At 39.3% G+C, this 27,979-nt stretch overlaps 1 protein-coding gene across 1 annotated transcript; it reads left to right on the top strand.

Annotated features, from left to right (window-relative positions):
- Nucleotides 1–11,132: 11,132 nt before the first annotated feature.
- On the top strand, nt 11,133–12,770 carry LOC116543995 (olfactory receptor 1E1). The gene has a single exon (XM_032270074.1). It carries the CDS (start codon nt 11,465–11,467, stop codon nt 12,407–12,409), a length of 945 nt encoding a protein of 314 aa, XP_032125965.1. The 5' UTR covers nt 11,133–11,464; the 3' UTR covers nt 12,410–12,770.
- The last annotated feature ends 15,209 nt before the right edge of the window (nt 12,771–27,979 follow it).

Genomic DNA, 27,979 nt, shown 5'->3' with positions numbered 1-27,979 from the left:
TGAAACTTGCCTTGGATCTGGGGATGGGAAGAAACCAAAGAAAGGAGGAAAAAATGGAAAAAGCCCTTTGCAACTTCACTTCTTTTTTTTTAACTTTTTTTTTCTTTTAGACGGGGTTTCGCTCTGTCACCCAGGCTGGTGCAATCTGGGCTCCTGCAACCTCTGCCTTTTGGGTTTAAGCGATTCTCCTGCCTCAGCCTCCTGAGTAGCTGGGATTACAGGGATTCGCCCCCATGCCCGGCTAATTTTGTATTTTTAGTAGAGACAGGGTTTCTCCATGTTGATCAGGGTGGTCTTGAACTCCCAACCTCAGGTGACCTGCCTGTCTTGGCTTCCCAAACTGCTGGGATTATAGGCATGAGCCCCCGTGCCCGGCCTTAACTTTTAAGTTCAGAGGTACATGTGCACATTTGTTATATAGGTAAACTTGTGTCATGGGGGTTTGTTGTACAGATTATTTCATCACCGAGGTATGAAGCCTGGTACCCATTACTTATCTTCCCTGATCCTCTCCCTCCTCCCATCCTCCACCTTCCAGTAGGCCCCAGTGTGTGCTGTTCCCCTCTATGTGTCCACATGTTCTCATCATTTAGCTCCCACTTACACGTGAGAATATGCGGTATTTGGTTTTCTGTTCCTGTGTTAGTTTGCTAAGGATATTGGCCTCAAATTCTTAATGAATCCTCAGGAACAAAAAGCATTCCCACCCAGGGCCTTGTTAGTGAGGGCCTCGGGGACTGTGTCTGGAGAGTTCCACAAGGATCAGGCAGAGATGGCAGAAGCACGGTGCTGTGCTGGCAGGAGCCGGGGCCGGGGACTGTGGAGCTGCCCCCACCATGATTTTCTAGGCCAGGCCCTTAGAAGTTGAGTTTCCTGGTAGAGATGATAACAAAGGGAAGTGGGGAGGCTGTGTGGCGCCCCCGTCAGACTCTCTTGCCCTCCGTAGACAACGCATTGTGCACCCAGCCCCACATGACAGCACACCCTCGGTGGGAAGTCTGCGGGATTTGACTTCATAGATGGAGAGACCTGCTTTTCTGTTTACTAGTAACTGCGGAAGTCCTTTGGGCCTCAGTTTCCTTATCTGTGACGTGAGAGTAAATCCGCTCTTAGGGTTGCTGGGAGAATTGAATTAAGTAACACACATAAGGTTCCTAGGAGGGGACCGCCAACAATGTTAACAATGGATAACATTTCTCATGTGTTTGTTACGCACGTGACCTCAGACCATGAGCTTTATACACATTAAACCCCAATCACGCTTTACAACAGATCTATGAGATAAGTACTTTTATCATTCCCATTTTACACATCAATAAATTGAGGTTCAAAGTAATTCAGTAATTTGCCTAAGGCCACATGGGCATTTGAGGAGTTGGGGTTCAATCAGGCATTTGATTCCTACCTACGTAATGCCAACAACTGTGCTACGTGACTTCCTCTCACCATGCCCTTCCAGCTCGCCTCTGTCCGTCAAGTGATATACTGTGAGCTTCTGGTGTTTGTGATGACTGTGGCTTCCCACATCCGTGGACTGTGTTCCGGGGATGAGCCTAGGAGTCCGTATCTCAGCAGCAGCAGCCTGTGCTCTATTCCTAATATCCCAGTCCACAGCACCAAAACTGAATTCCATCTGCTACCTCCAGTGTTACTCTCCTGCTCTCCTGGTATATCTGGTCCTTACTCTCACTGCAAATAATTACAATCTTGACTGTGGGAGCTGAGCCCCAATGTTAGGCTGACATCATTGGGTACCAGGGCTCCCACTTAAGGATGTAATATATGAATGTGAAGGCTGCTCATTGTTCACTAATGTTTTTCTGAATATGAAACTATAGGCTGGGTGCAGTGGTTCATACCTGTAATCCCAGCACTTTGGGAGGCCAAGGCGGGTGGATCACCTGAAGTCAGGGGTTTGAAACCAGCCTGGCCAATGTGGCGAAACCTTGTCTCTACTAAAAATACAAAAAATAAGCTGGGCTTGGTGGCAGGCACCTGCCATCTCAGCTGCTTGGGAGGCTGAGACAGGAGAATCATTTGAACCTGGGAGGTGGAGGTTGCAGTGAGCCAAGATCATGTTACTGCACTCCAGCCTGGGCGACAGAGCAAGTCTCCACCTCAAAACAAAAACAAAAACTATAAAAATACTGGGAACAACAGACACTTGGGTCCACCAGAGAGTGGAGGATGGGAGGTGGGAGAGGAGCAGAAAAAATAACTACTGAGAGCTAGGCTTTGTAGCCGGGAATGAAATAATCTGTACATTCAACCCCCATGATAAGATTATCTACGTAACAGACTGTACATGTCCCCTGAAACTAAAGGTTAAAAAATAAAAATAAGAAAACTGAGTTATAAATGATAATAGAAATTAAAACATCAATGCAATTCACAGAGAAATTAAATACACTGTCTTAAATAATTTTGGAACAAGAAAAGAAATCTACAGCTGTATTATTTCACTAGAGACATCCATGCAACCAGGCTTCATGGATTTTCAGCCTGGGTGTGCATCTTGGTAGTGAGAGCTTTAAGCACTGATCCAGTTTAAAGTTTTGTTGGAGACTACAGAAAAAAGTAAGAACTCTAAGAATGAGGAATTGTGCTATAGAAAGAGCCTTGCTTCCTATAAGAGTGAATCTAAAATAGTTTAATACAAGCTTGTCCAACCCGTGGCCCACTGCCTGCATGAGGCCCAGGATGGCTTTGAATGCAGACCAACACAAATTCATAACCTTTCTTAAAGCATTGAGCTTTTGTGTGTGTGTGATTTTTTTTAAGCTCATTAGCTGTCATTTTACTGTATTTTATGGGTGGACCTAGACAATTCTTCTTCTTCCAGTGTGGCCCAGGGAAGCCAAAAGACTGGACACCCCTCATTTAGAAGATACAGACTGATGCTTTATTAGACTGCTTGATTAGTATTGTTAACAACATCACTCTAAAAGTTATTTGTCATCCAATGAACAGAACAACGTAAAACTATATTGCTAACAGTCTAGTTCAAGATTTTACTTTTCCAGCCAATGGACAGACATGCTTTATTTAATGGAAAAGTAGAAAAATAAGTGAAATAGGCCTGACTGAGACCCTAGAGCAGTGGTTGGAAGAAGATTCCCCTTAACTTCTTTAAATTGTGTCAAATTAACTGTGGGAAAAAGACAATGCTTAAAAAAAACAGACTGAGCCACCATACTCATGGTCTCAAGACATTTGCCAGGTTCTGAAGTTGCCTGGGGTGGGAGTCTAGAAAGCTTTGCTGTGAAACTTGTAAAGAAAACTATACGCTCTGTTGTATTTTGGTGCTGCGGTATCAGTTAAAAGTCCAGGGGAGTCATCCTCAAGGAAGGGGGGAGACAGGGTTTTGCAAATCTGTAATGCACACCCATCCCATCTTGATCTCTGCTGAATCATGTTGATTAGCCCTTCACTTTATGTAACAGAGGAAAAGAAAAACATGATGTAAGTAGAATATAACATCATCTAAAGCTTCTATAATTATTTTATAGACAAAGTATAATATTCAATATAAAATTACTGAACATAAAAAGTGGCAAGAAAATATAACTGCATTTATCAATTTGCATATGTTGAACCAAACTTGCATTCTTGCCACTTGATCATGGTATATTATCTTTTTGATGCATCACTGGATTCAGTTTGCTAGTATTTTGATGAGGAGTTTTACATGTTCATCAGGGTATTGGCCTGTAGTTTTCTTTTTTGGTTGTGTTCTTGTCCAGTTTTGGTGTTACATCAACAGAATGAAGAGAAAAAAAAATGTATGACCATATGATAATCTCAGTAGATGCAGAAAAAGCATTTGATAGAATTTTTTAACATTGCTTCATGATGAAAAACAACTCTCAACAAATTAGGAATAGAAGGAAAATATGTCAACACAACAAAGGCCATATATGACAAATCCACAGTTAACACCATACTGAATGGGGAAAAGCTGAAATTCTTTCCTCAAAAAACTGGAATGAGACGAGGATACCCAGTTTCACCACTCTTATTTAATATAGCCCTGGAAGTCCTCAACAGAGCAATTGGGCAAGAGAAAGAAATAAGGGGCATCCAAATAGGAATAGAGGAAGCCGAATTGCACAACCAAAACAGCATGGTACTGGTGCAAAAACAGACACACAGACTGATAAAATAGAATAGAGAACTCAGAAATAAGACCACACACCTGCAACCATCTAATTTTCAAAAAATGTGGCAAAAACAAGTAATGAGGAAAGGATTCCTTATTTAATAAATGGTGTTGGGAGAAATGGCTAGCCATATTCAGAAAATTGAAACTGGATCCTTTCCTTGCATCTTATACAAAAACTAACTCAACATGGATTAAACCCAAAACTATAAAAATCCTAGAAGAAAATCTAGGACATAGGCACAGGCAAAGATTTCATGACAAAAATGTCAAAAGCAATTGCAGCAAAAGCAAACATTGACAAATAGGATCTAATTAAACAAAAAAGCTTTTGCACAGCAAAAGAAACTATCATCAGAGCAAACAGACAACTTATAGAATGAGAGAAAATGTTCGCAATCTATTTATCTGACAAAAGTCTAATATCTAGAGTCTAAATTGAAACAAATTTACAAGAAAAAAACGACCCCATTAAAAAGTGGGCAAAGGACATGAGCAGACACTTCTCAAAAGAAGACATACATGCAGTCAACAAGCATATGAAAAAAAGCTCAACATCACTGATCATTAGAGATGCAAATTAAAACTACAATGAGATACCATCTCATGCCAGTCAGAATGGCAATTACTAAAAAGTCATGAAACAACAGACATTGACTGGCAGGGCTATGGAGTGAAAGGAATGCATTTACATTGTTGGTGGGAATGAAATTAGTTCAACCATCATGGAAGACAGTGTGGCAAGTCGTCAAAGACCTAAAAACAGAAATACCATTTTACCCAGCAATCCCATTACGGGGTATATACCCAAAGGAGTATAGATCATTCCATTATAAAGATACATGAATGCATGTGTGTTCATTCCATCACTATTCACAATAGCAAAGACATGGAATCAACCCAGATGCCCATCAATGATAGACTGGATTAAAAAAAATGTGGTACATATACACCATGGAATACTACGCAGCCATAAAAAGGAATGAGATCTTATCATTTGCAGGGATATGGATGGAGCATGAAGCCATTATCCTCAGCAAACTAATGCAGGAAGAGAAAACCAAACACTGCATGTTCTCACTTATAAGTGGTAGCTGAACAATTAAAACACTTGGACACAAGGAGGAGAACAACACACACTGGGGCCTGTCAAAGGCAGGGTCAGGGGAGGGAGAGCATTAGGAAATATAGTTAATGCATGCTTGGCCTAACACCTAGATGATGGGTTGATAGGTGCAGCAAACCATCATGGCACACGTTTACCTACATAATAAACCTGCGCATCCTGTACCCTACCCCAGAACTTAAAATAAAACAAAATAAAAAGAAATGGGTAGATACAATATTTTTACAGATTGAAAGACTCAACATTCTTAAGACGTTGACTCCTTAGAAACTGATTGGGAGAGTTAACAACATTCCAATAAATATTCTAACAGAAATTTTTGTGCACGATTTGACAATGTGATTATAACATTTGTGTGTGAAGACAAATACACCCAAAATCAAAATTCATTTTGAAAGAGGAGAACAATGTAGAAGGGCTAACATTGTCTTGTTTCCAAATTAATTATTAAGTTACAGCAATCAGAAAAGTGTAGTATTAGACAAAGTATAGAAATATAGATCAGTATTGAGAGTATGTAATACCATAAAGAGTCCAGAAACAGATGTACTCGTGTATCATTCACTGATTTTTGACAAAGGTACAGAAGCAATTCAGTGAAGACTAGTCTTCAACAAATGGTGCTGGAAAAATTGGGTTTCCATATGCAAAAGAAAAAAAAATGGAACCTCAATTTATACCTAACACCCTACAACAATGAATTCAAAATGCATCACAGATCTTAATATTTGTGTGAGCGCTAAAGATTGGCCATGACATCTGTGGGGCCAGAGACGTCCCCAGAGGAGGCAAGAAGGATATTTAATAGCAGTGAGGGGAGGTGCTTTCAGATGCATACACTAATGCCAGCTGAAGCCATCACAGAACTGGTTCCTTCAGCTGAGCTGAAATACCAAACGAGGCTGAGAAACCCGAAAATGGTGCATCATAAGTGTCTCCTATAGCTCTCAAGGGATGTGTTCTTCTACCAAGTGATGTAACAATGGTTTCACTGAATTGGAGGTTAAGCCTACCACCCAGCCATTTTTGGTACGCCTGTAAGCCAACATACAAAGAGTAAGGTTGCGCTTCTGCCTGGTGTGATTGATATTTATTACCAAGGGAAAACTTGGTTGTTCTACATAACTGGAGAAGCGAGGGCCGTGTCTAAAATCCTGGGGAATTCTTTGGTTGCCACGTAGTGTTTCCATGCCCACCAATAAAGGTTAATCACCATGGAATATTATGCAGCCATCAGAAACGATGAGTTTGGGTCCTTTGTAGGGACATGGATGAACCTGGAAACCATCATTCTCAGCAAACTGACAGAAGAGCAGAAGATCAAACACCGCATGTTCTCACTCATAGGCGGGTGTTGAACAATGAGAACACATGGACACAGGGAGGGGAGCATCACACACTGGGGTCAGTTGGGGGGAAATAGGGGAGGGAGGGTGGGGGGTGGGAAGCTGGGGAGAGATAGCAAGGGGAGAAATGCCAGATGTAGGTGATGGGGAGGAAGGCAGCAAATCACACTGCCAAGTGTGTTCCTATGCAACAATTTTGCATGTTCTTCACATGTACCCCAAAATGTAAAATGCAATAAAATAAATAAATGGGAAAAAAAAAAAACAAAAAAACAGTAAAAAAAAAAAAAAAAGGTTAATGAAAACTATAATAACTTGATAAAGTGAGGTTGATGGGATGCAGATTTCCTAGGGATGAAAGTTCGCACTGTTGCCATTATGTAGAGAATGTCGTCCAGCTGATAATGGCCAAGAGAAAGGGGAACATAGAATGGGTAGTGGGAGAAAAAGATATAAATGTCCACTGTGGCCTTGTGATCGCTTGTGGGGACAGGAAGAGCGTGGCATAGGGAGGTAATCCGACATACATGGAGAGCGGTTGGCACCATGGTGGTGATGTGTGCTATCAAGTCTTCCTAGAAAGATAAGGAGATAAAATTAACGGAACGGTGGAAATTTGGTTTGCTTTTTCTATTTTGGCCTGAGGAGGAATTGAGCATGACTTGAGAGAGCTCATTTTTTCTTCTTTCCATGTCCCTTCTCAATATCTGCTTATGACTGGGTCACAGAAGTCTGATCTTTGTCAATGGGATGTTTATCTCTCCTGGGGTATTTTTATGGGAAGTTGAGTTTTAGTGCGAGACTGCTACCTCGATATCTTTACGAAGCATGTGTCTTTCATGGTGGTACTCTGCTTAAAGAACATTATCTTTTTGTATCAACTTACTGTGTAAATGTTGCACACCTAAGCTATCTGAGGCCATTCACAGTCTTTTATGGCCATTCTTTTTCACCTCCCCAAATGTAGGCTGCAGCCACACAGGACTACTGTCCATTCCCTATGCAGGCAGTGATTAGGCATCCCTCCATCAGCTCCATCCTCGTGATCCCCCAAGTACAGTCAGATGCGATCGGTGACTAATTACAGTGACTGATGACATATATTTTAATTAGTCACTTCTGCGGGAGTCTGAGTGAATTTGTTCTAGAGAGGGCCAGGGTAATTACTTTGTCCTTAATGAGTCATTCCAGGATCTGGATTCCTCTGGGATGCAGGGTCCCTTGGGCTAAGGGATGGGTAGAAGGGGAAATGTAAGAAGGAGTGGGCCAGACACAGGGCACGACTACAGAGACTGTTGTTACTTTACATGTCATAATGGATAAAGGGGAGCAGGATCTCAGGTCGGTGCCCTGGAGTTACCTTCAGATGCTAGGTGGGTTGGGCAGGAGGGTGAATGAGCTGATTTGTGGTGTCCTTTCAATCTGAGAGTCTTGATTTCCCAGATGTGTGATCTGCAGGCTATTTTTTCAGTCATAATGACTTCCCTGTTTTCTATGTCTTTGCCTCCCAAGACTTTCCAACATTCTGGAAGTATTTTAACTAATGTCTTCCAGTTACAGCCATTGGTAATGATAGCACTTATACTTACTTCTTATTGTGGAATATATCCTCACCAGATCCTATCATTTCAGTATAGTGACAGCTCTGTGAAATATGCTTTAACGCAGTCATTCTCAAGACTTGTTTTGTTTTAAAATTATGTATGAAGCTTTATAGACAATTTAGGGTTCTCTAGAAGTCAGAACCATAAGCGTAGTCTATCTATCTATCATCTATCTATCTATCTGTCTATCTATCTATCTTCTATCATTATCTTTCTCTCTACCTGTATCTATCTATCTATCAATCTATCTACCTACCTACCTACCTATCTACCTATGTATATCAAGATAGAAAGAGGGAGATGGACAGAGAGAGAGAGAGGGAGAGAGACTTTTAAGAAATTAGCTCCTGATATTGTGAACATGGGCAAGTCTGAAATCCACAGGGCAGGTAAGCAGGCTGGGGACCAAGGGAAGAGTTGATGTTACAGTTTTGAGTCTGAGCAGTTTGAAGGCATAATTCTTTCTTCTTCAGGAGACTGTAGTCTTTTCTCTTAAGGCCTTGAACTAATTGTATGAGGCTTACCACGTAATAGGGGGAATCTACTTTACTCAAAGTCCACTGATTCAAATGTCTACCACATTACAAAATACCCTTATCACAACATCTAGAACTGGTATTTGACCAAAACTTAGTATCAGGGCCTAGCCAAGTGAAAGACTGGATAAAGAAAGTGTGGCACATATACACCATGGAATACTATGCAGCCATAAAAAAGAATGAGTTCATGTCCTTTGCAGGGACATGGATGAAGCTGGAAACCATCATTCTCAGCAAACTAGCACAGGAACAGAAAACCAAACACCACATGTTCTCATTCATAAGTGTGAGTTGAACAATGAGAACACTTGGACACAGGGAGGGGAACATCACACATTCAGGCCTGTTGGGTGGCAAGGGGAGAGAAAGCATTAGGAAAAATACTTAATGCATGTGGGGCTTAAAACCTAGATGTCATGTTGATAGGTGCAGCAAACCACCGTGGCACATGTATACCTATGTAACAAATCTGAATGTTCTGCACGTGTATCCCAGAACTTTAAAAAAGTAAAATAAGAATTAACCATCACATAGGATATGGATATCTGAGGACAAACTCAAATGAAGGCTTGCGGTTAGAAATTATCCTTCTTCTTTCTGTTTGTCCCAAAATTTGTAAAAATATTATCATGTTTATTTTTCCCACATCAATTTCAATGACAGGATGTAGATCTGAGCACAAGAATGTTTGGTTTGGCTCATCCGTATTTGTGAAAAGAGTAGTATATCTGAGATACCCTAATATCCTCCATGGGTACAAAATTACATTTGTGAAGTCAGCAATAGAGTGTCAAAATTCAGTGTTAAATTGCTAAAGATAATGAGTTCTTATTCCAGGAGGATTTAGTAGGAGTAGTTATTCTAAGTTAACGGGCATTTGCTGCCAACTAAAAGTTGGATGAATGCATGTTCCAGCCTGAGAGACAGCCAACAAATATTTATAAAACATCCGCAATATCCAGGCAACACACCAAGTGCGGTGGCTGCCTTGCTGCAGTGATGAAGGCAGACGTGGACTTTCATGCATAGAGCCTACAGTCTGGCAAGGAAGTCAGCTATCAACAGGTGATCCAAAGCATGGAGTGCTATTGGATGAGTATGGAAGCAGGTCTCACCTGGTTTACAGAGACACAGGTTTAGTTTAGCAAGTTACATGTAATACACCTGAAGGATAAGTGAGAATGAGCTGGATGAAGATGGGGCATAGTGGGGATAGGTGCTAGGTAGGAGGAACAGCAAGTAGGAAAGGATGGAGAGAAGAAATTATGACTTATAAGTCCAGCATGGCTGAAAAGAGGATGCAAGAGTCATTGTGGGGTCAGATGAGGCTGGGGAGGTAGGCATGGGTCAGGTAAAGAGACATCCTCTGTGCTCTTGAAAGGAATTTTACCTTTATCTTAAGAGCAATGATAATCCTTGAAGTATTTAATCAGTAGAGAAAGGGATGATCAGATTTTCATCTCAGAATGCTGCCGTGTAAATGAGATTGTTGGAAGAGAAGGGTTTTGAAGCACAGAGGCAGGAAGATGAATTGAGAAGCAGTTTCAATAGTCCAAGTAATACAAGATTTCTATCTGGACTAGTGTAGTGGTAGCTGGGATAAAGAGTGGATGAATTAGAAATAGAATGGAGTGCAGAATCTATAGGACTTGCCAGAGTGGACATTGACTGTGAGAGAAATGAATTAATGAAATAAAACCTCAGGTTTCTGACTTGTGCCTGGATTTCTTACACTAAATATGGGAGAGTGGAGGAGGATGGAGTTAGATGAGGTGCAGGGTGAGATCAGAATGTCATTTAGGATCTGTTGAGCCAAAGATGCCTGTGATCCATCCAAGAGGTGGTAACCACTGAGACTCAGGATACCAAGTTCTGTGTACTAGAGAACGCTACACCTGAGTGGTTTGTTTTGTTTTCGTTTTTTTTTTTTAGACAGAGTCTCACTCTGTCACCCAGGCTGGAGTGCAATGGTGTGATCTCAGCTCACTGCAACCTCTGCCTCCCAGGTTAAAGCAATTCTCCTGCCTCAGCCTTCCAAGTAGCTGGGATTACAGGCATGTGCCATTACGCCCAGCTAATTTTTGTATTTTTAGCAGAGATGGGGTTTCACCATGTTGGCCAGGCTGGTCTCGAACTCCTGGCCTCAGGTGAACCGCCTGCCTTGGCCTCCCAAAGTGCTGGGATTACCGGTGCGAGCCTCCGTGCCCAGCCTACATCTGAGTTTTAAATAGCAATTAAAACCATTGGAGTTGATGTGTTTTTATTGGGAATTATGCAGAATTATTAAAAAAATGAAGTTTAGAGAAATTCCTGAGGAATATCAACATGTAAAAAACTGACAGAGGAAGAGCCAGCTGCAGTTACTGAGGATGACTGGGCAGGCAGGTAAGAAAAAAACCAACACATTTTATGTTTCAGAAGTAAATAGATGAGTGTTTCAGAAAGGATGAAATATTGTTACATGTTAAAGATAAATGAAGAGAAAAAAGATAGAGTTAAATAAGTCATTCCTGATTATAGAGATTCTAATTATAGATATTTGTGGTATAGAGATAATTACTGTAATATCAGTTAAATAAAAAATTTTTGCGAAATGCCTAACAGACCAAGCATCACAGAAATATCTCCATTTCAAAATTTAGATTTTAAAGGACACTATTGTTTTCCCTTAAAGATACTGGAGACAGAGCATGACAGGAAGGAATCAAACCAGCATCTCAGAGTTCCTCCTCCTGGGCCTGCCCATCCAGCCAGAGCAGCAAAACCTGTTCTATGCCCTGTTTTTGGCCATGTATCTTACCACCCTCCTGGGGAACCTCCTCATCATCCTCCTCATTCGACTGGACTCCCATCTCCACACGCCCATGTATTTGTTTCTCAGCAACTTGTCCTTCTCTGACCTCTGCTTCTCTTCCGTGACCATTCCAAAGTTGTTACAGAACATGCAGAGCCAAGACCCATCCATCCCCTATGCGGGCTGCCTGACCCAGATGTACTTCTTCCTGTTTTTCGGAGACCTGGAGAGCTTCCTCCTTGTGGCCATGGCCTATGACCGCTACGTGGCCATCTGCCTCCCCCTACACTACGCCACCATCATGAGCCCCACGCTCTGTCTCTCCCTGGTGGCGCTGTCCTGGGTGCTGACCACCTTCCACGCCATGTTGCACACTTTACTCATGGCCAGGTTGTGTTTTTGTGCAGACAATGTGATCCTCCACTTTTTCTGTGATATGTCTGCTCTGCTGAAGCTGGCCTGCTCTGACACTCGAGTTAATGAATTGGTGATATTTATCATGGGAGGCCTCATTCTTGTCATCCCATTTCTACTTATCATTGGGTCCTATGCACGAATTGTCTTCTCCATCCTCAAGGTCCCTTCTTCTAAGGGTATCTGCAAGGCCGTCTCTACTTGTGGTTCCCACCTCTCTGTGGTGTCACTGTTCTATGGGACAATTATTGGTTTCTACTTATGCCCATCACCAAACAGTTCTACTCTGAAGGACACCATCATGGCTGTGATGTACACTGTGGTGACCCCCATGCTGAACCCCTTCATCTACAGCCTGAGGAACAAAGACATGAAGGGAGCCCTGGGCAGAGTCATCCGTCAAAAGAAAACTTCCTTCTCTCTATGATGATAACACTTGGAGCTATTATATAGTTTATCCAGTAAAATATTGACATTAATATTGGAATATTATTCAACATTGTTTCCTCACCATAAATACTTTTGTTAAAATGGCATCCTACATAATTTTTCAATTCGTAGTGGAGATGAAGTAGAGCTGAGTACTTGAACTAGGAGAGAATGTCTTGGTGACTTGGCTAAGACTTCCTTTTTTGTCTTCCCAAGGTGATCCTGGAAAAATATAGTTGAAGAACGACTTTAAATGGTTTTAAATGGTCTTCATGCCCCACATCCTTCAATTATCATAGGATTTTGTTATGTTACTCAGAATTCTGCTTTGATTGTAGAAACATTTTTATTTAATTTAAAAAATTAATTATTTATTTATTTTTATTTTTTATTTCAGACAGGCTCTCATTCTGTTACCCAGGCTGGAGTGTAGTGGCACAATCATGGCTCACTGTAGCCTCAGCCTCCTGGACTCAAGGGATTATCCTGCCTCAGCCTTCCGAGTAGCTAGGACTACAGGCACACACCACCACACCCATCCAATTAAAACCTTTTTTTTTATAGATGAAGTCTCCCTATGTTTCAAAGGGTGGTCTTGAACTCTTGGCCTCAAGTGATCCTCCTGCCTTGGCCTCTCAAAGTGCTGGGATTACAGGCATGAGCCACCACGCCCAGCTTGTAAAATCATTTTTATTTTTTATTATTTATTTATTTATTTTCAAAACTGAGTCTCACTCTGTTGCCCAGGCTGGACTGCAGTAACACGATCTTGGCTCACTGCAAACTCCGTCTCCCCGGTTCAAACGATTCTTCTGCCTCAGACTCCCAAGTAGCTGGGATTACAGGCACATGCCACCACACCTGGCTAATTTTTATATGTTTAGTAGAGACGGGGTTTCACCATGTTAGCCAAGATGGTTTTGAACTCCTGACCTTGTGATCCACTCACCTCAGCCTCCCAAAGTGCTTGGATAGAATCATCTTTAAATAGTACTGTATAATCTTAGGTCAGTGCTAAATAACATCCGACAGCTCAACCTCCCAGCCTCCTTTTGTGTGTCTTTTACATATTCTCTCTGCACACATTTTCACATCATTTTACCTCTTCTCCCTTGCTCCTGATATATTTTCACTTCTCCATAGTCTTTTCTCACCTGGCCCTGACCTTCAATACATTTTTCTAACCCTTTTACTGCAACGGTGTTTTTTGTCTTTACCTGGAATTGACTAATATCCTGAGGCCCTAAAATTTATTTCAACAGGAAAGAAGCTAGATGCTGGTTAAAAAAAAAAAAAGAATGTCTCTCTTCTGTTTGGTGTTTTTGATGTTACAAAGAACTTCATATTTATGTTTGTATTCTACCCCCGCGACAATTCCCAGCAAGTAGAGAAGGTGCTAACGCCGTGTTATATGTGGAGAAGCAGGGAGTTCAGCAACTTTTTACATCATACGGTGTGTCAACTGTTGAGTTTATGTAAAATTCCAGGCTGATTCTGCAGTTTATTCTCTTTTTCTCTCACTTTAGAAAGAAAGGGAGCAGCCATTTGTGGGAGTGTCAATTAGTTCAACCATTGTAGAAGACAGTGTGGTGATTCCTCAAGGATCTAGAACCAGAAATATCACTTGACCCAGCAATCCCATTGCTGGGTATGTACCCAAAGGATTATAAATCTTTTCAAAACTCTTATCTCCACTTGTCACATGGGTAAGCTTCCAATATTGGTGAATTTGTATTTTTTTTTCTTTTTTTTGAGGAGTCTCACTCTGTCACCCAGGCTGGAGCGCAATGGCCTGATCTCATTCACTGCAACCTCTGCCTCTCAGGCTCAAGTGATTCTCTTGCCTCAGCCTCCCGAGCAACTGGGACCCCAGGCACCCGCCACCACACCCAGCTAATTTTTGTGTTTTGAGTACAGACTGGGTTTCACCATATTGGCCAGGCTGGTCTCGAACTCCTGACCTCAAGTGATAGTCCCGCCTTGGCCTCCCAAAGTGTTGAGATTACAGGCGTGAGCCACAGTGCCCCACTCAATTTGCATTCTTAGTTTTCCTCTCTAAGTGATGGCATCCAAGCCTATCATTCATCCTGTATGTTCTGCCAACGTCCACAGCTCCGTCTGAAGCCCAGCCTTTCTCCAGGACTTCCAGCTGCCTCGTAGACACCTCCTCTTGAGCCTCTATGGGCAGTTTAATCTCGACATGCGCAACATTAAGCTTTTCATGTTCCATCTAAGTCTGTTCTTTGCTATTGTTTCCATATCAGGGTCTCCTTTCATTCAGTTACCTGACCAACCGCTTCTATATGCATAAACCTACCATCTTGAATTTTGCCTTTTTCATTGAATATTTCCTGAAATACTTTATTAATCTCCATATGGTCATTCCAGTTTTTGTAATGGATACACTCTAAAAATCTCAGTGGCATAATACAACAGAGATACTAGAGGCAAGAAAAAAGATTGGTCTTTAAATTAAATCACTTTTCTTTATACCAGAAAAAAACAATTTAAAAACCAGTAAAAATGGATTTAATTCTTAATAGCAATTGAAAGCAGGTACAAAAACTAAGGAAGAAACCTTTACAAGTTTAATAAAAGACATAAAAAATACTACAGAAATGAACATATATAATGACTCTGGAAAGGATACCTCAGTTTTAACAGCTTTTTAAAGATTAATTTTATGCAGTAAAATCAGTCTAATTGAAACTGTACCATTTAATATGTTTTGAAGCCTCAATACTTTTACAAAAGGAACTCTACTCAAATACATTCAATGTAATCCAAATAAAATTCCCAGTAGAATTATTTTTGTGGAGATGGACAAGTTTATTCTCAATTTCTCTTGAAAGACAAAATAGGTAAAATTTATAAGAAGTATTTGAAAAATAGAAACCATAAATTGGTCCTTTGTCTACCAAGTATCAATACACTTGAAAAACACAATAATTAAAATAGTATGCATTTATGCAGGAATTGACAAAAAAGATCAATTTAGTGAAAACAACGTTAAAATAGTCCTGTGTATGTGAAGATTTATTTTGTGATCAAGAAAATCAATGGGAGAAAGGATATACCACCAGGAAAATTGACATGGGAAAATATTAAATGAGATTTTTACAGTACAAGTAAAATTATATTTTAAATGGCTTAAAAACCTAAACTTAAATTACAACCTATAAAAATACCCTAACATAAAGTAATATTTATAATTTATGCAAAACTCAGAAACTCTGTAAAAATGTTGACAATTTTGACCAGATAGAAATAGGAAAGTTTTCTGGGACAAAAGATAACAGAAACTTGAAAAAGAAGTGACAGCCTATAACATGTCTAATAAACATGATATTAAAATTTAAAATTGACAAAGAGCTCCTATAATCTAATAAAAATATCACAATAAAAATGTACAGAGAATATTAACAGAAAATTCGTAAAGAATAAACAATATGAGAAGATGTTCTGCTTTAGTATTAACCAGGAAGAAAACTTAAAAAAGGCTGGGCGTGGTGACTCACACCTGTAATCCCAGCACTTTGGGAGGCTGAGATGGGTGGATCACTTGTGGTCAGGAGTTCAAGACCAGCCCCACCAGTATGGTGAAACCCCTTCTCTACTAAAAGTACAAAAATTAGCTAGGTGTGGTGGCGGGTGCCTGTAGTTCTAGCTACTCAGGAGGCTGAGGCAGGAGAATCACTTGAACCCAGGAGACAGAGGTTGTAGTGAGCTGAGATTGAGCCACTGCACTCCAGCCTGGGCGTCACAGCAAGACTTTGTCTCAAAAAATAAAAAAAATGTTGAAAAACTATAAGGGATTATTGAATGACCACATACTTGGAAAATTTAGATCTATTTTTTTTTTAACTTTTAAGTTCAGGGGTACATGTGCAGGTTTGTTATACAGGCAAACTTGTATCACGGGAGTCTGTTGTACAGATAATTTCATCACCCAGATGTTGATCCTAGTACCATTAGTTATTTTTCCTGATCCTCCCCCTTCTCCCATCCTCTACCTTCTGATAGGCCCCAGTGTATGTTGTTCTCCTCTATGTGTACATGCGTTCTCCTATACACCAACAATGGTCAAACAGAGAGCCAAATCAGGAAGGCACTCCCAAATCAGGAATTCACAATTGCCACAAAAAGAATACAGTATCTATGAATACAGCTAACTAGGGAGGTGAATGGTCTCTACAAGGAGAACTACAAACCACTGCTCAGAGAAATCAGAGATGACACAAAATAAGTGGAAAAACATTCCATGTTTATGGATAGGAAGAATCAATATTATTAAAATGGCCAGATTGCCCAAAGCAATTTATAGATTCAGTGCTATTCCTGTTGAACTAAATGAAACTAAACATTGACACTCTTCACATAACTAGAGAAAATGATTTTTAAATTCACAGGGAGCCAGAGAAGAGCCCTAATAGTCAAGGCAATCCTAAGGAAAAAGAGCAAAGCTGGAGGCATCACTTCAAACCATACAACAGGGCTACAGTAACCAAAACAGCATGGTACAAAAACAGACACATGCACCAATGGAAGAGAATGCAGAGCCCAGAAATAAGATTGCATACATACAACTATCTAATCTTCAACAAAACTGACAAAAACAAGCAATGGGGAAAGGATTCCCTACTCAATAAATGGTGCTGAGATAACTGGTTAGCCAAATGCTGAAGATCAAAACTGGACACCTTCCTTATGTCATAGACAAAAATTAACTCAAGATGGTTGGGTCTGCTTCTGGACTCTGTTCGATTGATCTATATGTCTCCTACTTAACTAACTCTTCCTAAAATGTTAGAATCATTCTATTTCTGTCACATTATTTTTTCCTGATATATTTTTATATCTATATTGTCTTTTCCAACCTGTCCATACCTGAAAATGATCTTTTTATCTACTTTATTATAGCAGTGAATTTTGGTCTCTGTAATGCTCTTTGCCTTAAATTCAACTTTGTTATTAAAAGATAAAGCATGCTATCTGCATTTATTACGATAATACATACTTTTCTTTTCTTTTCTTTTTTTTTTTTTTTTTTTGAGACGGAGTTTCACTCTTGTTACCCAGGCTGGAGTCCAATGGCGCGATCTCGGCTCACCGCAACCTCCGCCTCCTGGGTTCAGGCAATTCTCCTGCCTCAGCCTCCTGAGTAGCTGGGATTACAGGGATGTGCCCCCATGCCCAGCTGATTTTGTATTTTTAGTAGAGACGGGGTTTCACCATGTTGACCAGAATGGTCTCGATCTCTTGACCTCATGATCCACCCGCCTCAGCCTCCCAAAGTGCTGGGATTACAGGCTTGAGCCACGGCGGCCGGCCCACATATTTTCCTTTATTATTGATATTAAATGCATTTTTGTATATGATTATTTTAATATTATGACTTTTAAATTCTTGAGTTTTAGATTTTGACTAATTCCTTGGTTAACTGGATTGCATCAGGTCATTTTTAAATGGCTAATACATGCATGTTATATTTATTGCATTTTCACATATTTCAGGGTTTTTTTTGTATATGTATTTATATAACTGAAGGATGACTTGGATAGGTATAAAATTTGTGAGCATCTGTTTTCTCATCTATAACTCATTTTCCAAAATAGCTGTGAAAAAATCTGAAGTAAGGCTGATATTCTCTCTTTCCTCTACTTCATATGTGGTCATATCTCCCCCCACTGATGCATGTAGGATTATTTCTTCATCAGACTATATTTTTGTATTTCCTGACTTTTATTATAATTGTTTATGGCTCAGAAGTTTCCTTTTGATTTTCAAGTCTGCACCTTCATTTCTAGACAGTTTTCTGCTATCATATCTGGAACATTATCATTTCTGTTTTTTTCCTATTCTGTTCTGTAGTAAGACCAATAATTTCGCAGCAAGTTTGAAGTTTATATGCCACAATCAATATACACAAAATGAGAAATTTGTTTTTACAAATGAAAATGGAAAACAAAATTTATAATACTATAATTACGTAAAGATTACTACTGCAGAAGCAAGATGTAGGATTGAACTCACAGATTAAAAAATGAAATCCAAAAAAAAAAAAAATGAAATCCTACATCATTACAGCTGCGATATTCAAAGCAAAGGTTACAAGCTTAATGTTAAATTTGTTTCCCTTTCTTACGCTCCATAAATTTCTAAAATCAGCCCACATTCCATTTGCTCCTATTTGTAGCATATGTAAATTTCTCTCTGTTCCTCCCTCCCTCTCTTTTTAATTTTTGCTCTCCCCACTCCCATTTCTTTCTATTTTTTTAAAATTTTTAATGGGTGAGCCACTTGAGATAATGTTCAGACATCAAGGCACTTCATCACTATATAATTTAGTGTTCAGGGCCTCCTCAAAATAACATTCTCATACATAACTACAATGTCACATTGTCACAAAGCATGTTTTGTATATTCACAGAGTAGGCAAAGCATGCTGCTGCCTCCCCCACCAAACTGTCTACAAATGTCATTGTAGTTGTGTTAACAATGCTGTTATTATCTTATTATATAACATGATTACATTAATAATACTGTTATTACACCCAAGAAAATGTGCACTAACACGCAGAAATTTAACATCCAATCTAGACACAGATCCCCCCAATTATAAGGACCTACTTTATAAGAGATCTATTAGCATGTAATGCACATACTGCACCATTCACCCGTTTAAAACCTGCAATTAAATAGTTTTTATATTCACAGACTTGTGCCCCACAGAGTCCCTAAGCAGGCGTATGATCCTAAGCAGCCTATGGCTTCAGAGTTCCAAAACACTTAGACTCCAGGAGGACTTGGGAGGAAACTCCCAGAATGTTAACCAACACTGAAGCTATGGACAGTTTGGTGGGGGAGGCAGCAGCGTGCTTTTTGTGCTTACTCTGTGTATATACAAAAACAAACTCTAGAACATTTTTATTACCCACAAAGAAATCCTGTGCCCATTAATAGCCACTCCTTGTTTTTCCCAGCCCTTCTGTCCACTCACCCATGCCTAGGAAATTTCCAGTCTATTTTATGTTTCTATGGGTTTGCCTATGCTTGATATTTTATGTAAATAAAAGCATACAGTAAGTGGCCTTTATGACTGCCTTCTTCAATTAGCACAATGTTTTCAAGGTTCATCCATCTGTGGTATGTGTTAGTATATATCAGTACTTCATTTATTTTTATTGCTGAATAATATTTCATTGTGTGGGTATGGCACATTTTATTTATCTAATTATCAGCTAATAGCTAGTTCTACTTTGGAGCTATTATGAATAATGTTTCTGTGAACATTCATGTACAAGCATTTATTTGAGTACTAATTTTTTTTAGCTATATACCTAGGTGTGGAATTGCTAGGTCATATGATCCTAGCTATTTTAACTAGGTAATTCTATTTTAACTCTTTGAAGATTTGCCAAAATGGTTTTCCATAGCAACTGTATCATTTTACTGTCCCACCAGCAATGTATCAAGGCTCCAGCTTCTCCACATTCTCATCAACACTTGTTATTTGTCACTTAAAAAATTATAGCCATGCTGGTGGCTGATTAGCTATTTTTAAAGCCTTCTTTACATATTTTAATGTCCTTAGTTGGTGACTAATGATATTGAGCATTTTTTCATGTTCTTGGTCATTTGAACATCTTCTTTGGAGAAATGTCTGTTGAAGTCCTTTGTTTATTTAAAAAACCTGGTTGTTTGCGTTTTTGTTGTTAAATTGTAATGGTTTTTTTTTTTTTTGAGACGGAGTTTCACTCATGTTACCCAGGCTGGAGTGCAATGGCGCGATCTCGGCTCACCGCAACCTCCGCCTCCTGGGTTCAGGCAATTCTCCTGTCTCAGCCTCCTGAGTAGCTGGGATTACAGGCACGCGCCACCATGCCCAGCTAACTTTTTTGTATTTTTATTAGAGACGGGGTTTCACCATGTTGACCAGGATGGTCTCGATCTCTTGACCTCGTGATCCACCCGCCTCGGCCTCCCAAAGTGCTGGGATTACAGGCTTGAGCCACCGCGCCCGGCCAATTGTAATGGTTTTTAAAAATGCATTCTACATACCAGATATATGATTTGCAAATATTTTCTCCCATTTGTGAGTTGTCTTTTTACCTTCCTGATGGTGTCCCTTGAGGTATAAAAATGTTAAATTCATCTATTTCTTCTATTGCTTATGATTTTGGTGTCATATCCAAGGAACCACTGCCAAAGCTAGTGCCATGAAGACTTACCCTTACATTTTCTTCTAAGAGTTTTATAGTTTTAGCTCTTACATTTAAGTCTTTCATTCATTTTGAGCTAATTTTTCTACATAGTGTGAAGTAAGGGTCCAATTTTATTCTTTTGCATGCGGACATCCAGTTGTCCCAGCATCATTTGTTGAAAAGACTACTCTTTCCTTGTTGAATGATCTTGGCAGTCTTGTAAAAATCAATTGACCATAAATGCATGAGTTTGCTTTTGGATTCTCAATTCTATTCCATTGACCTATGTGTCTATCCTTATGTCAGTTTTGATGACTGTAGCTTTGTAGTATGTTTTGGAATTGGGAAGTGAGCTCTCCAATTTTGCTCTTTTTTTTTTTTTTTTTTTTGAGACAGAGTTTTGCTCTTGTTACCCAGGCTGGAGTGCAATGGCGAGATCTCGGCTCACTGCAACCTCCACCTGCCGGGTTCAGGCAATTCTCCTGCCTCAGCCTCCTGAGTAGCTGGGATTACAGGCACGCGCCACCATGCCCAGCTGATTTTTTGTATTTTTAGTAGAGACGGGGTTTCACCATGTTGACCAGGATGGTCTCGATCTCTTGACCTCGTGATCCACCCACCTCGGCCTCCCAAAGTGCTGGGATTACAGGCTTGAGCCACCACGCCCGGCCAATTTTGCTCTTTTTTTTTTTTCAAGATTGTTTTGGCTTTTCAAGGTCCCTTGAATGTTCATATGCATTTTTGGATCAGCCTTTTCATTTCTGTGGAAAAGGGCTTTGAGATTTTGATAGGAATTGCATTGAATCCGTAAGTCACTTTGGGTAGTATTGTCATCTTAAAAATAATAAATCTTCCAAGCCATGAACAGGATATGTAGTTCTATTCATTTAAGACTTAAATGTCTTTCAGTAGTGTTTTATAGTTTTCAGTGTACAAGTTTTATTATTTATTATTTAATTAATTTCAGTGTGCACATTATTTAATTAATTACTAAATAAGTATTATTTACTAAATTAATTACTAAATAAGCAATTAATTAAATAATAAAATTAAATAATTAATTTAAATTTAAATAAAGTTTAAGAAAACCACAAAAACTCAAAGAGATCAGCATGTGGTTGTGAAGCCAAGAAAGTTAGATTCTTATTTGTAGAACAGAAAATAGATATTTTTATCTATAGCGGAGACTATTCTAAACCTAATTAAAGAATAGGAAGCTAATAAATGGCAAAACACTGTTTAATTTATTATACAAAAATGTAATGATTATTTGTTATTATTATTATACTTGAAGTTCTGGGGTACACATGCAGAATGTGCCGGATTGTTACATAGGTATATACATGCCATGGAGGTTTACTGCATCCATCCCCCCATCATCTACATTAGGTATTTCTCCTAATGTTAGCCCTCCCCAATCCCCCCTCTCTGCTCTTCCTCCCCTAACCCCCAAACCCTGACAGGCCCCAGTGTGTGATGTTCCCCTCCCTGTGTCCATGTGTTCTCGTTGTTCAATACCCACTTAAGAGTGAGAACATGCGGTGTTTGGTTTTCTGTTCTTCCGTCAGTTTGCTGAGAATGATGGTTTCCACCTTCATTCGTGTCCCTGCAAAGGACATGAACTTGTTTTTTATGCTGCATAATATTCTATGGTATATATGTTCCACATTTTCTTTATCCATTCTATCATTGATGGGCATTTGGGTTGGTTCCAAGTCTTTGCTATTGTGAACAGGGCCGCAATAAACATATGTGCGCATGTGTCTGTATAGTAGAACGATTTATAATCCTTTGGGTATATACCCAGTAATGGGATTGCTGGGTCAAATGGAATTTCTAGTTCCAGATCCTTGAGGAATTGCCACACTGTCTTCCACAATGGTTGAACTAATTTACACTCCCACCAACAATGTAAAAGCATTCCTATTTCTCCACAGCCTCTCCAGCACCTGTTGTCTCTCGATTTTTTAATGATTGCCATTCTAACTGGCATGAGATGGTATCTCAATGTGGTTTTGATTTGCATTTCTCTAACAACCAGTGATGATGAGCTTTTCTTTCATATATTTGCTGGCAGCATAAATGTTTTCTTTTGAGAAGTGTCTGTTCATGTCCTCCCACAATTTGATGGGCTTGCTTTTTTCTTGTAAATTTAAGTTCTTTGTAGATTTTGGTTATTAGCCCTTTGTCAGATGGGTAGATTGCAGAATTTTTTTCCCATTCTGTTGGTTGCCAGTTCACTCTGATGATAGTTTCTTTTACTGTGCAGAAGCTCTTAAGTTTAACTAGATCCCATTTGTCTATTTTGTTTTTTGTACTTCTTCCTTTCCAATTTGGATATCTGTTAATTTTTTCTCGCCTAATCCCTCTGGCTAGAACTTCCAATACAATATTGAATAGCAGTGGTGAAAGTGGATGGGCATCCTTGTCTTGTTCTTGATCTTCAGGGAAATGTTTTCAGTCTTTCATCATTGAGTATGAGGTTAGCTTTGGGTTTTCCATAGGAGCCCTTTACCATTTTAAGGAAAGTCCTCTTCTATTCCTAGAGTGCTATGTGTTTTTATCATGAAAGGGTATTCCATTGTCTAATGCTTTCCTGTATCAGTTGAGATGACCATGAGGTTTTTTTTCTACTTTGTTCCATTAATGTGGTATATTACATTGATTGATTTTCATATTGAGCCACCCTTCGATTCCTGGAATAAATGCCAGTTAGATACAGTACATTATTCTTTTATGATGCTATTGGATTTAGTTTCATAGTACCTTATGATAAAGAAATTTCAATTCTGGGAATTTGTAGAAATTGGCTAAAGTTATGTGCATGGTTTATTAAAGAAAATTTATTCCAGTGCAGTTTATTATTGAAGAATTTTAAATAGCAAATGAGTAAACTGGTATACAACAGAAAGGACCCCAGTCTCTCTAAGCCTCTTCCAAGAAATAGGCTTCATATTGATGAGGTAGGAGACTGTGAAGTAATTGCAAATCCCTGTTCAAAGTCCCTTAGGTTTAGAAATAATGCTTGCTTGCTGATTTGTCCTATCAGTGTCCTAATCAAGATAAAAGGAAAGGCTGTTCAGATGTCCCTATGACCTGTCCTGAGCGAAGCTGTTAAAAATACAACAGGCCAGGTGCAGTGGCTCACGCCTGTAATCTCAGCACTTTGGGAGGCCAAGGAGGGTGGATCACCTGAGGCCAGGAGTTCGAGACCAGCCTGGCCAACATGGTGAAACCCCTGTTTCTACTAAAAATATAAAAATGAGCCAGACGTGCTGGCACACTCCTGTAATTCCAGCTACTCGTCAGGCTGAGATTCTTTTTTTTTTTTTCTTCAACAGCTTTATTGAGGTATGATTTACATACTAAAATTTACTCATGTAAGAGTTCAACTTGATGATTTAACTTTTTTTTTTTGAGGCAGAGTCTTGCTCTGTTACCCAGGCTGGAATGCAATGGCATGATCTCGGCTCATCTCGGCAACCTCCACCTCCTGGGTTCAAGTGATTCTTGTGCCTCAGTCTCCAGAGTAGCTGGGACTACAGGTGAGGCTGAGATTCTTATCGCTTGAACCTGAGCGGCGGAGGTTGCAGTGAGCCGAGATTGCTTCACGGCTCTCCAGGCTGTTGACGGAGCAAGAGCTCACAAAACAAAACAAAACAACCTGTTCCATTGCCAGCAGTCATCCAGTGCTGCTAGCAGAGACTTATCGATAAGTCCGGGGCAAGCAACCCACTGCTGAGTTCAGAGGCACCGAAGCTGTTTGAAGAGTTGAAGAATCCTGGCTGGGAGCAGTGTACATCATACCTGGTATTGTTGTTAATAAAGAATAAAGGGGAAGCAAAATCTTTTAATAGGATTGTCTAGGGGTCCTATAATTTCCATTTTATTGCAATTTAGAGAATTAAAGAATGCTTTCATCCAGCGAGAGGATAAGGTACAACCTCGGCTGACTCTAACACATTATGTTAAGGAAGTAGCTTTTCATTTTATTCCGAACTTTGACCAGGAATTGGTATTGATTTTTAAAGATGTCTTTTGCCTCTGATAAGGTAATTCTAAATTTTTAAATCAAACATATCAGCATGATTTTAAATATGAAAAGATGGGTTTATTGGCGTTTTAGACATCATTTTGATATCTGTTTTCACAGATAGAACGGGTCTATAATTTTATTCATGTCTTTTGTTTTTTTTCTTCAGTAAATTACGTAGCTATTTTAATTTAACTTAATTTTAGATTCTGGAATACGTTACATAGAGCCTGGGGATTATTCCTTGAAAGTTCAAAAAGGGAATAAGCTTCCTCACCCAAGGACTTCTAAAATTTAAATTTAATATATTTAAATTTAATATAATTTAAATATAGTGCACAAATCTTAAAGCGTACGGCTTGCTGAATTTGACACCTGTGTGGCCACTGTACAGATCAAGATATAGAGGATTTATGTCACTTCAGAAATGTTCCTTGTGCCCCCTCCTTGTCAGTCCCTACCCACATCCAGAGGTAGCAACTACTCTGGTTCTATGACCAGAGATGAGCTTTGCCAGCTCATGGACTTTAAATAGATGGAATCATACCACATTTTTTTGAGTCTGGATTCTTTTACTCAACATAATGTTTTAAAGATTTATCTACGTTGTGTGAATCGTCAGAGTTCAGTCTTTTTCACTGCTACATAGTATACCATTGAAATGATTATGCCATAGTTTATTTATTCCTTCTGCTGATGAACATTTGGATTTCTCAGTTTTAGCTACTATGACTAAAGCTTCTGTGAAAATTCTAATGCACACCTTTTGCTGGACACTTGTTTTCATTTATTTTGGATACCTCAGGAGCAAAATTTCTGGGCTGTAGATTGGGTAAATGTTAAAACTTTGGGAACCACAAATAGTTCACAAAGCAGTTTTATTGTTTTTTTGGTTTTTTTTTTTGAGACGGAGCTTCCCTCTTGTTGCCTAGGCTGGAATGCCATAGTGCAATCTCGGCGGGGTGCAATGGTGCGATCTCGACTCACCGCAACCTCCGCCTCCTGGGTTCAAGCAATTCTCCTGCCTCAGCCTCCTGAGTAGCTGGAATTACAGGCACCTCCCACCACACCCAGCTAATTTTTGTGTTTTTTAGTAGATACAGCGTTTCACCATGTTGGCCAGGCTGGTCTCAAACTCCTGACCTCAGATGATCCACCTGCCTTGGCCTCCCAGATTGCTGGGATGACAGGCATGTCCAGACAGTTTTATTCTTTTACATTCTTGCTAGCAATATATGAGGGTGTTAATTGCTCCACATCCGGCTAACATTTGATATTATCAATCTTTCGTTTCTAGCCATTCTGGTGGGTATGTAGTAGTGCCTTATTATGATTTTAACTTGCATTTCCCTGATGAATAATAATGTTGAGCATGTTTTCATATGCTTATGGTCAGTCAGCTTCAAGACTTTCACTAGAGATGATTTTTTTCAGTTTATTTTATATTTATTACTCTTCATTTTCCCTTCTTAAATATTTATTTTAATGGTCTATTCAGACATTGTATATATTATTGAGCCAGCTTTTGCTGTTTGTCTTTGCTTAGAAAAGTCTTATTTTGATTTTTAAATTTACTTGAGAAGTTTTCGAAAGATTAAAAATATCTTCCTTTGTTGATTATATTCTTTTTTAAAAAAACAATTCTGAATGTTGTATCTTTGCCTTAATTTTTTTAAAAATTAGATTTCCCAATTTTGTCTATTTTGCTGATCCTTGGAGAAAAATCTTACAAATTATTTTATCAACTTTACTGTTTTTCTGGTTCCATTTTGTTAATACGTGCGTTGTTAATCACTTAATCCTGTTTATTTGAGTTTTTGCCACTCTTTTTCTATCCTTTGCAGCTTATATTTTATTGATTTATTTTCTTGTTTAGTTTTTAAGTAAGTCAAGCATTAATTTTTCTTCTGCAATGAATACTATGTGTAGTATTTGTAGCATTTTTTTTAATTTCTTAATGGAGCATTGTTACTTTATTGATTGCTTCTTTGACACAAAGGCTGTTTAGGAGAGTCTTAATATAATTGCACAGCATTATGTTCAGGTAACGTGGTCTTTACAATTTCTATTTTTGGGCTGTAAGTTCCTTATAAGAAGCTGTGGTACTTTATTATCCATCATATGTTATAGGGAATAAAGAAAGATGATGATATCATTAAATGAAGACCAAATAGACATGCAGACAGGTGACTCTCATGGTGAAGGAGATAGACATGGTCCTTGCCCTCAGGAAGGTTCCTCTCTAGAGGCTACCTTATGTTAAGCAGCCCAGTGAGATTTGAGCTCACAAATCCCTTATTTAGAAGACTGGGGCTGTAATTGCCTGGCTAGAGAAAAAGTGCCAGACCACTGGGAGAAGCCCAGCATTGATCATCTCTCTGGTTTCTTGAGTAAATATAGGTAATTTATGTTATTTTTATCTCTATGAAAAGAAATCATTTCATTAAAGTCATCAGATTTACTGGCAGTGTTTTAAGGAAGTTTTACTCTCCTCTGAGTCAATGTTTATATCTTGTCTTCATGCCTTCCTAGTGGCATTGACGGGTCCTTCCTGTTCTTGGGACCCATTGACCATTCTTCATCCTCCCTCTTCCTGCCTAGGTCAAGAAAATCTCTTTCGCATTTGCTATAAAGAAACTTCACTTCACCTCCCAATTCTGGCCAAGACGTTATTTATCTATACCATCAAATTCTGTCCTCCCTCTAGGGCTCAGCCTTTTGGAGATAAAAGCCGGGAGAATGTGTGGACTTTTTCCACATCTTTATCTTGTGGCAATGAACATGGAGCTGACTACCTACCTGAACAGGGAGGAAGGAGCAGTGGAAAAAAAGGAAACCAAATCTTCAACGATTAATGTCTCACAAACGAGTCTACTGTAACTCTTTCAAGGTAGTCACAAATTGAGTTTAAGGACCACGTTTCATTTCCCAATCTGTAAACTGATGGATATGCACCATGTATTTCACGGTATCCAATGCTTTGGGGTTTTTTTGTTTTTTTTTGTTTTTTGAGATGGAGTTTTGCTCTTGTCACCCAGGCTGGAGTGCAGTGGCACGATCTCGTTGCACTGCAACCTCTGCCTACTGGGCTGAAGCGATTCTCCTGCCTCAGCCTCCCCAGTAGCTGTGGGGGCTGCATGGGCAGTGCCAAGCTTAAGTGTTGTTAATACTTCACTACTAATCTTCAATATTGCACCTACTATTTCCGAACATACTTTAACCTTCAGAGTCACTATCCCAGAGAAAAGTGAATTAAGAATAATTTATATAAAAGTATAAACCTATATACGTATATACGAACACATGCATGTATACATTGCAGAGCTTTCGG

Source organism: Sapajus apella, unplaced genomic scaffold (assembly GCF_009761245.1).
Source record: "Sapajus apella isolate SASKATOON/1434 unplaced genomic scaffold, GSC_monkey_1.0 scaffold202, whole genome shotgun sequence".
NCBI classification, from domain to species: domain Eukaryota; kingdom Metazoa; phylum Chordata; class Mammalia; order Primates; family Cebidae; genus Sapajus; species Sapajus apella.
Note: the sequence above shows the minus strand (reverse complement) of the source record. Positions and strands in the feature narration are given on the sequence as shown.